At 39.3% G+C, this 12,461-nt stretch overlaps 1 protein-coding gene across 26 annotated transcripts in view; it reads right to left on the bottom strand.

Moving 5' to 3' along the window:
- The window catches only part of RABGAP1L (RAB GTPase activating protein 1 like), a 261,321-nt gene that overhangs the window by 61,151 nt on the left and 187,709 nt on the right, over positions 1-12,461 (bottom strand). For all 26 annotated transcript variants that reach the window (XM_086753424.1, XM_086753426.1, XM_086753427.1 and 23 more), the window contains one exon: positions 1,508-1,636. In XM_086753424.1, coding sequence (XP_086609550.1) covers positions 1,508-1,636 — 129 coding nt within the window. The remainder of the gene's footprint in view (positions 1-1,507; positions 1,637-12,461) is intronic.

Below are 12,461 nucleotides of genomic sequence, written 5' to 3'. Positions count from 1 at the left end.
CCAGAATGTGTGAAATCTTGCACAGGCACTGGATTCACTATCGAATCCTTCAGCCACCGTCCCATTCACATTAATGAACAGTGCAGAATTTTATCCTCTGCTTTTAAAAGGCCCCATGTGAGACACCCATACAAGGCACTATGCCCTGACCACTCGCCTTAAACACATTGCAAAATACTTTACCAACAACACACATCATATACATACATACACAATACAAATGAAAAAAATTAATGAAAAATATCATCATGTAGCATACAGTATACTGCACAAGAAAATGAGAAAGGCAGGCCCAAGAAAAATGACATCTCTTCCAAAATGTACCACGAAGACTTCTATTTTAACCTCTAATCAGAAAATTATACACTGAATAAAGAATACAAAGATAATTTTATTGTACTTGGTAAGTCCATAAGTTACTAATTTTCAAGAACTGAGCAAAGGACTAAACACTAAACATCAAACTGTAGTCTTTTACTCCCAAATACTTTCTTTTGGTAGCAAGGCTCAAGTCCAATTTTAATAAAACCTTTGCACAGATTTTTTTTTTCTGGCTGGAATAAACATTAGTACAGCAAGCCCCACTCTTTCACAAGGTCAGAGTTTTAACCAGTATGGAAAAAGCCCTTGCTTTCTAAACTATGAAATTAAGCAGCACAAAAGTAGATTAACAAATAAATTGAGTCAGAGAAATATAAAAAACATAGAGTGTTAGAGGAGCATTCTTTCTGATGGGATGTTCTCAGCCCATTATTGGGACACACCAAACACACACATCAGCACTCCTGCTCCAGGAAATAACACTTTGTTTTCTAAGATCAAATGCTAAGCCCATCCATAGCTATAAATACTCAAAAAAAAAATCGCAGGAAAAATAATAGGCGTTTCAAATGAGAGCTTTATGAACCTCTGCAGCCATTTTTAACAGAAGATTGCCATCCTCAAAAACTTACAGTCAGGCTCTTCTAATTTGCCATCATTCATTACAAGCCCAGTACTTGTGCTCCAGACATTCAAAGAAGCCTGCCTTTTGGCAGCACGCTCTTGGACAGGGTAGAATATAAAAAGATATTCTGTCTTGGTAACAAAAAAACCAAAAGTTTCTACCCCAACACAACTGTATTACACAGCAGTGCTCAGCAAATACATATCTTCTGGTCAAAGCAAATAACATCTGACCTTTGGTTGCATGATTATCATACATTCGATTAACTGGTTTAGTGTAATCACTGTTTATAAATCAATTAATGAATTAGTGAGTTCTGATAATTTAGTTCGTTTGATCATGCATCAGTTTTCTATTTTAATTATTAGCTTGTATGACAGCAGACAAACACTTTCTTTAAATATAAAAAATGTGCATGTATGTGTATAAATATAAAAACATATATAAAAAGTAATAAACTAATTATTATTTTACTTTCCACACGCTGCTGTCACCCTTAACATTGCATCTTACTTTTCCTGTAAAAACCCCGGGTGAACGAGAAGAAATGACTATCCTTACCTTAATGTTGCAAGCTTGTTCCATCAGTCTTCTGGCGTTCTCTTCAGCTCTGTACCTCTTGGGCAACTGAACCCTGAAGAATTTTAAAGCTCCTTCAAAATCAGCTTGTAGAAGGTCCTCTTTTGAGGTCTGCAATTAAACACAGGGAACTACTGTAAACACTGAGAACATGCAGTCATGGTCTTTTTCTGGATTTGTCATTTACTGAATGTATTCCAAACCACCAACATTCACATTAGCTCAGAAACATCCTCCTTGAAATGAGCCCTCCAACCCGTACCTCATAAAACAAACCAGAGGCTACAGCCAAGGAACCCCAGGCAGAGCAGCACAATCAGAGGACTGTAACGCGTTAATGTATTTTATCCTTCTATACCTGCAGGGTAAGAAAGGAGTTCTGGCTCAGCCTGTCAAGATGTCACTCAGTGAGGAAAAAAACCAAACCCAAGCAAACAACAAAAACCTAGGGGACTTTGTAATATTTTCTAGAGAGATTGTACATTAGACCATTGCCAGTTCTCATAACGCTGCCCTAAAAAGACAATGTATATATAGATATATATGGTTGCAGACATGAACAGCAGAAGCAGAAATGCATACGACTCATAAGAGGCATCAGCAAGTCAATGTGCAGCAGTCTGTGACACAATTTCTCAAAGAACACTGTGCCAGAAAATGTTTTACATGCTTATTTCTACATCTCTCATAATAGCATACCTCTCAGCGTGGTATCAAGCCTAACAGGTCAGAAAATGTTGAACATTCAACATTAATCCAGTTCTGCTACTGAGGGAGTATTATGATTCACAGGGACAAATGTATTCATCTCTGGATTTACCGAGAACTACACCAAGAGATTTAGCAGATATGAAATCCCAAGCCTTGGGATAGTTCCTTTAAAATGTTCACAGAAACTGTGTGTCCAGGCAAGACATTTAGGACATCATCTCAAAGAAGTGAATTTCAAGATTTTTAACCAAAAAAGAGTGAACAACAATGTGTCAATGTACAGACTAGTATTAGAGAGACCGGCACTGTGTGTCAGAGCATTATTACTACAAATACCTCAGGAGCCACACAGGTACCTTTGGTTAAGGTTAATTGCTGAATTAATTGCTCAAGTACCACCGACAAAATTTGTGTGCATCCTCCACTTTCTCACAAGTAATTTTTTTGCCTTGTTATACGCCGTAGGCATATTACATACACAGAGTTTCAAAGTTTGATTCTTAACTATATTCTCATCCACTCAAAACCCTTTGCTGTCTCCAATTTCAGACAACATCTTTCCAGAAAACACACAAGAGATTTGGCTCTACACAGGGAGAACTGGGAGACACTGTGCAGCCTTTGACATGCAAGAGGTGAGGCTTGATGATACGATTATTTCTCTTGGGTGTTAAATTTGTTTTTAATAAATAAAAATAAATACAATTCTCAGTACAATGCTGAAAAAATTTTACTTTATGGAACCCCCTTAGGCAATCAACAAGCTAGCATCACTAGTTCATTTACATGAAAATAATTATGTCTGCTATGTAAAAGCCCTTCTTAAAAGTATGACAATTTTGTTTCCCAAACTGAACTTCAATATGGTGCTGCAGATAAAAAACAGTAATACGCAAACCTAGCTCGACATATTCCACATTTCTGCTGAAAATGCTAGAGCTGCCTACCCAGAGAGTCTATTAAAACACCAATTTGCCTAAACTTTATTTGGTGGGGGCAGGGAGAAGGGTTTTTGAAGGGATTTCAAGTTACGTACCAAACTTGGAACAGCAACAGAAGTTAAGGGGGTATTTTCATGGTTATCCAGTATCTCTGAGAGCGGGGAAGATGTGCTGACATCAGGGGTGTGCCCCCGCAACCACTGATAATTGTCACTGCTCTGGGTCCAGTTTTTCACTTTGGGAATGGGCACTGCAATGTGCGCTTTGATCAATCAAGAGCCTACAAGGACAGAATCTACACTGTGCATCTTTACCTACCACCTTATGTATTTTTGGAAATTATTATACTTTATACCCTAATGGGCACTCTGTAGTAGTTTTTGCTACATTAATCACAAGGAAAGAGCAAGAAAACTCCAAATACATCTGCAGTTGATGACTTTCTGTCATCATTCTCTCAAGATCGATTTGATCCTCCCTTCATTCACAGCCAAGGAAGCTGCTGGGTCATCACTGCAGCAACACAAAAAAAGCTGCCTTCAGGATGCTGATGAGAAATGTCCAGCTTTACAAAGTATCACATCTGATTCTGTCCACAAAAACTTGGCAGGAGGACTATTTGGCTGAGACTCAATCAGACACGACCGATGTAGTGTTGACAGAAAGCTGGTGCAGTTGGGTATCTAATGAATCAGGCCCACTCATGAATGCAGCTACGGCCAACGCATCCACTCCCTCTTCCTAATGTCAGATTTCTCCTGGACGAGTTTTCCTGAGGTTAGACTTGCTTTTACCACACTTGAGACCAGATCACCATTTCATATCCACATAATCGGCTCTGTCTATGATTGAGACCAGATCATCATTTCATATCCACGTGATGGACTGTCTATGATTATCTGCAAGTTGCAGAGTGTGGTGGGAGCAGCCCGTAATACAGGCAGCACTCAGCATCACTGCCAAAACCCACGCTGGCAACCAAGCCCCTTCTGGGTAAAGTTCAGCTGGGTAATGTCGATCAAAAAGCAGTAAATGGTCTGATAACCAGCTTACTTGAAAGCTGTTTCTCTCCTTCCCTCTCAGCAATGCTGGCAGCTGTGATCACTATACACTTCAAATAGATTTCCCTGTTACATTGCAAGTTTTCCTTCACTGGAGACAAGCTCTCCTGCATTTCCCATTCCCTCCTCTTCCTCACACTCTCTCTCATCCTCTTCCGAAACTCAGCCATGAACACAACCCCGACCCCAGGCGTCAGTGGACACCAGCCAACCCGTAAAACCCATGCTGCTGCTGCTCTTGGTTTTACTCAGAAGGTGCTCAGACTCGGCAGCGCTGACGGCGTAATCTCCAAGGCAGGCTGGCTGGTACACGCATCCAATGGAGTGGGAGGGTGTTTGCAATTAAGACTTCTGGACAGTTGCTGCCAGCACAAAATAAACACCAAACACACTTTTTGCCAAAGTTTTAGCATTTTATTAGTATCTGAGCTATCCTAATGTGAAGCATGTTTTCTTCCCAGAGGTCCTGACTAGACATTTTTATTTTAATTTTGTATTTAATTTATTTTTCTTTAATTAACATAATACATTGAGTGTTTTGGAATTTATTTTAGAAAGCAGAGGAGAAAAAAAAACTTTAAAAAAAATCTCATAATCAACAATTAAATTGCCCTGCCAAACTTCAGAAGAGCAGATGTACCTACCCGTTATGTCCATAGCACTTCAATGATAAATAAATTTAAAAAAAAAAAGACAGAGGCAAATATGTCAGAAAACCAGCCATTACATGTAAAACATTTAAAGTCAGATTTCATTCTCCTACGCCTCTGCTTGAATCACTGTTATAATAATCATTTAATAGCCCCCAAACAAATTACTCTTATAAAAATTGTAACTATTTAGAATTTTGAGGTCTCAACTGTGAAAAATCTTTAGTCAGTGAAAATCCCATAAGAATAATGGTGAATCATGGAAATAAGAACTACTCTGACAGTTTGCTGAACGAAGATTATAGTTATGAAAAACCACAAGCCATCACATTGCATGGTTTGATGAGTAGTAGAGCCTGTACTGTTCAGCTCTTTCTACTTCACTGAATATTTTCATTTCATTTTAAAAATCTGTTTATCAAAAAACTAGTTTCAATATTAAAATCACAAGAAATTAAAGTAATATTTTGAGAGCAACATTAACCAAGTTGCATACTTTGTATATTTTCTGCAAAGTAACCTCTTCAGGTACTGGTTAAAAACTGGAAGCAACATAAAACCAGTGTGTGTGTGCACGTGTATATGTGCAGTACAAAAAAAAAAATAAAATAGCAATGTTGACATCCTAAGATTCACATTCCTTGACACTTTGTGATGCTAATCAATAAATTATAAAGATATCTCAGGAAGCTTTTAGCAGCTGTTTGACAGACAGAGATTTGTAAATTTGTCAGTTCACGTCACTCAGCTTGTAGAACTCATGAACAACTTATTTCACTAAACCACATCTGTAACTTTAAGGAACCAGTAATTAAAGTTGCGCAGGTGCTTTGCATTTTTGTGCACTTAGGGACTTCAGGGCATTTTTTATTATTATAGAAGTAATTTTCAAACAACCATATTTTTGGTGGAAATATATTTTTAAAACCAGGCAAAAGAGGAAACTCACTGAGAACTACAACCAAAAGTCTCGGCTTGTCTTTTGGAGTTTGACTAAATAAGCCCTCAAATGTCCTTCCCACATCACTTCAGTATTTCAATATATTTATAAAATTATCTTATATGGATTAGCTGAAACTAAGGGAAAGCCCTTTCCCAGAAGGGAAGGCTTTCAAATCTAAAAGTAAAGTTCTGGAAAACTGCAGATGTTCAAAAACCAGGAATGCAATTTGAGAGACCTAGATGATGTTAATTTTGATTATTTTTTTAAAGTAAATAATGTTACTACAACTTCCCCCAAAATATTTCGGAAATTGTGATTAAGACAAAGGACAAAGCCTTGGCTTTTTTCTTTAACTTAATTTTTCTGTCTTCAATTATTAATTCTGCAGCCTCATTTATTACTTACTATATCAACTAAAGCTCCTCTTCCCAACTGGGAACTAATACACCAAAAGAAATTTCAGATCAACCACACTACACTTCCTTAATTTAATTCCTCCTCCTTCATACAAGCAGATAAAAATTACTAGTTTCCGTAGAATCCTGTGTATATGGTATAAATGTTTAGAATTTCTACAGAATGTCAGTGAGCACAAACTGCCTATTTTACACTTCACTGAACATGTGTCAGGAAGAAGACCAAGTTAAAGGCTGAAAAGAATCTGGCCATACTCTACTCCACTATTTAATTTGCTACTAGTAAATCCAAAATGTTTACAGGTATCCTCACACTAATTTTTCAGAACATGATATTTGATCTGTAACACACACAGATGTGGTTTTAAGTCCTTTTAAGAAGATACGCAATGTAAAATAAAGGTGTGTGAGCTGTTTTTTCTAACCTGACAGTTCCTCTTCCATTGGTAGCAACAAGATTGCAACGCTACATGTTGCATGACTCTGCACCGTGCTGCCCTTAAATGCGAGCCACAGACCTGACATCTGCTCAGGGACTCCAAGAGGATGAAGCTGACCTTCTGATGCAAGGGTGGATAAACTTGGGATCCAGGCCTAGGAAAGTTTGACAGGTAAAGCTACGCTGCTACAGTTATACCAGCACAGACTTCTAGCACAATGCATCAAGAGACTCCTTTTACTGGCATCACTTACATCCATTCCTTTACTGCAAAATCTCTACTGTCAAACATTTTTTTTATCTAAATAAAATCTGTGCTCTCTGTAAAACACTGTTTGATACAAAAATGTTATGGAAAAAAAATAAATATCTTTGGCTTTGGCGCAATGAGTTGGCATCTATAAATACGGCAATAATCTTGTGTACACCCAGCAGTATCCTTCTGCTCCACATTTCATCACTGCGTTTCTATGCAGCTCAGACTTACAAAGGTAACGTCAATTCTGACACATAAAATACTGAAGAACGTGGATAAGCGCAAACACAAAATCTGCTAGCTTCATCCACCCATAGTCATCCCAAAGGAGACAAGCCCACACAGAATTAGTGCTGTTTCACTTGCCCATCATCACAGTTAGCTGATGCAGTGAGAGGTGATCTGAATTTTTCTAAGGCTGGCATAAAGGTTATAGATTATATTTCTCACATGACACTACAACAGCATATATTCTGCCTGTCTTAGGCATTTATTCCCAAAATCACAGCAGAGGGAGAAGCTTAGGCATGTAAAAAAAGAATACAGTTCTTAATTTTATGATACACCAAGGTTTTGAAGTATCTTAAGTTCTCATTAAAGTACAAATTTTTGGTCCTCAGAGATTTCTCATTTTTAAGAAATCACAAACATACTCTCTCCTCTGTAGAAGTGGTGTATGTCAGAAGAGGTATATAAAACCTGACAGGAAGTCACATTGACTCCACAAGTCAAGACTCTGTAATGAGACAAGCTTTATTTGTATTGTCTTTTTCTTACTTTTTTTTTTTTTAAAATTAAAATAAAGAATATGATGTCATTCAGCAAAGCTAAGCTGCCTGGATGACAAAGTATGCCAAAATTCCTGGTATTCTCCATCTGGAGGGTCAGACACAAAGCCTGATTAAGTCAAGTGAAAAAGCTTAGTGGTTTTGTCTCTGCTTTCCTTACAGCTCATCACAACATAATTCAGAATGATTTGGCAGTCCCTGCCCAAGAGACCATCAGCAGGATGGGATGGAGGAGTGTTTAGGTACACTTGGAGGTAACCAGAATAACGCTTACACATACAACAGATTCAACCATGCGTTACTAGCCAGTATACTCGATTCTACAAGTGACTGAAGATACCCAAGTTCATCTGCATTTTACTAGCAGAGTTTGTGATTTTTATTTTTATCTAGCATCCCACAGTGCAGGGATACACTGGTTCAGCCACCCACTTCCCCCTCCTCCACCCCAAACACCTTACGATAGGCAGAGCACATTCACTTATGCCAGCGTACTGCAGAACACAGTGATGGGTTTCAGGAGCACCACGAAGATGCCAGATGGGTCACTGTGCACAGCCACAACCCAGGACTGCGCAGGGTGTGGAAATCAAGGACAGGCACCATCCCACTAGAAAACGGGATGGGATCAGGAAAGACCTGTCTTCACAGGCATCACGTTAAAATGACATTCTAGGGTACGAGGCCATGTCCCAGCTGCAGCCAGGTTTGGTTACAATACGCAGAGCAGACTCAGCAAGGGCTAGGTACCGACTTCTGGATTCACCACTGGTTTGCTGTTTTGAGTCTCTTTTGTACAGCAGTAGAAACGATAAAAGCGTACTTCTCCGTACCGTAACATGCCACCAACGCATTTCAGGCCATTTCACATACAGACATCATTTGCTACAATGGATAAAAACACCTTTTAACAATTTATTTCCCAGATAATTCTACACATGTATTTTAAACTTTTTTACATAGTGTCAACTGTCTTTTCAAAATCAAACACCAAAACAGTAGAAAATCAAAATACATCAACATAACTTGAATTTTTATGAATGCTTAAAATTAGTGAACCCTTCAAGCTAGCTAAGGAGTGTCACCGATCCCCATATCCCCATTACAAGGACTAGCATCCATATCTCCTGAGCTAACATGGAAAAAAACCTGCACTGTGCTTGGGAGATGGATTATGAGAAGCTGAGAGGAAAAAAATAAGACACCTCTTAGGTCTCTATTTAGTGTCAAGAATCTTGTAGGGGGGAAGTAGGTTTGGGAGGGAAGATGGCAAATTCACAATGAATTAATTTCAAGAAAAAGTGATCTCACCGCAAGCAGCCGAGGCACAAATAGGCGATGCCCCATTCCCAGAAGTTCCAGCACCCGACATGCATACTCATTCACCAGCTTGCTTCTCTCGTCATGCATGTCCTGGGACTTTTTGACAGGTGGTGTGAGCTTAGCAGCTGGGGTTTTGCAAGGCACCCCTTCTTCCATGAGCAGCAAGTAGTAAGTATCCAGAGTGAGAAGAAGAGGCTTTGAACCACAATTTCAAAAAGTGCAAGACTAGGAAAGGCAGCCTCAGGTCTGTGACATGCGCTCAGATGGCCATCTACAGCAACGCCCGTCGGTCTCTCAGAAAGAGAAAAGCATCTTTGCTAAGAATCAAGGAAAAATATGATCCACTGTGCTGGCTCAGCCAGAGTCCAAAGCAGATTTGAAAAACAAACCAGAGAAAACATGGATCTAAAAATGTACCGAAAAAGCAGGAAAATGGCAGAAAATGAGTGCAGGAAAGCTCGGATGGGAGCAAAGCAATGGAGAGCTCTCAGGGCTCAGTGCTGGGAGATGTGTGTGCCAGCAGACAGCAGCAGCAATAAGAGCAATAAAGCCAGGGCAGCTCCGAAGCTGCAAAGAGAAAGGGATGATCTCATTGCAATCTCTGATTCGTGACGAGCGTGGCGGCTGCCGCTGCTGCCTCTCGCTGTGAATCAGTAATGAAGGGGTAGGCAAGGAGGGGGCTGGGAGGAGGAGGAGGGGGTGAATGAGCATGCAGAGAGCGTCTCGGGAGAGAATGCCGTAATAAGAAGCCAATAGTGAGCGGCTGGACAGATGAGCTCCCCCTCCCCGTCTCCCTTAAATCAATTCAGCCGTGAGGGGTTTTGCTGTTGAATCCCAGGCTTACGGTCTATGAACTGCATCCTCTAACGTCTGATGGTTGGGAAGAAACCGGCCTGCCCGCCGACACAACGACTTTTATTCACTCTGCTTCTGTGTAACACAAAGAGAGACTGGGTGCAACCCAGAGATGGGCAGGTAGGGCAGGAGACCCTCATCCCTCCCAGGTGATGAATGGGAGACGGCCAAAGACATTGTGATGGACTGCTGGTGTGGAGAGAGCAGCAGGCAGCGTCTGAGAAGGGGAGAAGCCATAGCCCAGCTTGCGCAGAATTGCATTAAATAATTTAAATAACGACAATTTCCAGCGCTGTACTCTTAGGAGGCATTTCTAAATCTGGAGACGATGGGCAGGGAGGGAATGATGTCAGCACGCACATTTGAATTGATTCTAGAAATTAACTACACATTTGTAAGGAAAATACTATGATGTCACACCTTAAATCCCGTAAATGTAGGGAACAGGCCAGGTGCCTCTGCCATCTGGGTACAGACAGCCTAGCAGGTATTCCTCCATTTCACAGGTCTGTCTTTTAGAAAGCATGTTTTTATGCTGCTTCATTTTTGAATTGTCTAATTGTAAAATGTGGAACCTAACAGAACAACACACATTTCCGATCGGAGCAGACAGTAACATTCCATACATATCTAACATACAGAATGGTGGTAATTTAAAATATTGTGAAGAGCTCTATGGATCTAAAACACATTAACTGCAAACACTTCTGCAAATGTATATTTAAGTTCCAAACATAATTTGTCTAACATGTCAAGAAAAAACATACTTAGTTAAAATACTAATACCCAGTTAAATACTAATGGCAAGTAAGAATCTGTAGCATGGGGCTGTGGAATTGAAATAATAAACACATTCATGAGTAGTTAAAAATAGGAAAATCATTTTCATTTACCGTGAAAACAAGCCTAGATAAGTACTACAAAAAAGTAGAGAAAAATAGAAAAATAAATTAATTGCATTCAGTCTGATACACCACCCATCCTGTACACCTTTCAAACACAAGTGAATTATCTTGGATGAGAAATTTTTGTTTTTAAAAGGACATTATTACCACAAGTAGCCCCATCCACACAGGTCACCTTGGCTCGTGGTGACACGTGAAGTAGGTGGGAAAATGGTTAAAGGAGAACCAGGAGAAGCCACAGGTCCAAGATGACAGATGATGACAACGAGGCCTCAGCAATTTATCCTCTGGTGATGTGGGATTTAAGTCAACTAAAGCATCTGCAAATTTTGTGCACTGCTGAATAAGCTATTTAATCTAAGTGGTGTTCTGAAAGCTGATTTAAGTATCTCAGGTTGTGAGACACTAATTTGCAGATGAAAATCTTCTGTATCGACTCGTCCACAGAGCAGAGCTCTGAAGAGGTGGAGGCTGCAGCATTTCTGCCTAGGCTGAGATCAGGGGTATTTACTGAGATGCTTTTCAAGAGAAGCTATAAGTCTTAAGAAAAAGGAAACCATAATGAACACACATGTCATTCCAGTTTACGATTATAACGAAGATTGTGATGGGAACTCTCCTACACTTTCCAAACTCCCTCAGCATGCAGTGCCAGAGATGCTGTTTTATTAGCTAGTTTGTTATTCCGTGTACAGGTAAACATCACAATGCTGATCCATCCATCACAAGTTAAATTTTCAGCTTACCAGGTTGTATGTCTATAGGGTAAAAAGGTTTAAAGGAAATGAAGTAGCTCTTCATATTTTTTTTCTGAATTTTTAACGTGTTTCCATCTAATTTAAACACCTGCTGGTAAGCATGATATTCTACAAACATTAGGTTCTGTCTTCCACATGTGAATTAAAACATTGCTCAAAACATTAAAAGGGAAGACAAAAGCATTACACTGTGTGAACTGGGAAGTTACAGAATTGACTAGAAGCACAGAGGTGAAATGGGCAGAGTCACTGGTGACTTGTGGACAAAACAGGCAAGAGGACAGGTAATTCAGAGCACCACCCATGTAAAAAGCCTTACATTATTTATTTTATAAATCAGACTTTAATAAGCTCTCATCCTTACTGAAATTCAGGTTTGGTTCATTTTGGGTAAGGTCTGGGCTTATGAAAAATGAAATGAAGTCATTATTAAATAAAGTCTTTAAATCTAGAAAGTTATAATAGGATCCCACAGTTAGGGACTAAAACCAGGTGAATTCAGGTTAGAAATAAGGTGCACATTTTTAGGAATGAGGAAAATTAACTACAGGATTAGCTTCCCAAGAGATGTGGTCTACTACCATCATTACGATTTTTACATCAGGCCTGGATTTCTTGTTTAAAAAGAGGTCTCTCAAATGTGAAAAATTCCAAGGCTTGACCAAAACCTCCTTAATTATCAGTTGAAATCCAATGCTCTGTGTTTTTCAATAACTCTTGTCACACAGCATAACAGTGAATCATCATTCAGATTTGCAGTTTGAGACTTTTTACACTACTTATCATTCTTAAATACTTCTACATCCCTACTGAACACTACATCTTATTTTTATCTATGTCTGACCAGGAACTGTGATTTTTCCTTCATGTAAAGTTCACTACTCTTATCC

The sequence above is a fragment of the Chlamydotis macqueenii genome, chromosome 8, assembly GCF_036417535.1.
Source record: "Chlamydotis macqueenii isolate bChlMac1 chromosome 8, bChlMac1.mat, whole genome shotgun sequence".
NCBI classification, from domain to species: domain Eukaryota; kingdom Metazoa; phylum Chordata; class Aves; order Otidiformes; family Otididae; genus Chlamydotis; species Chlamydotis macqueenii.
Note: the sequence above shows the minus strand (reverse complement) of the source record. Positions and strands in the feature narration are given on the sequence as shown.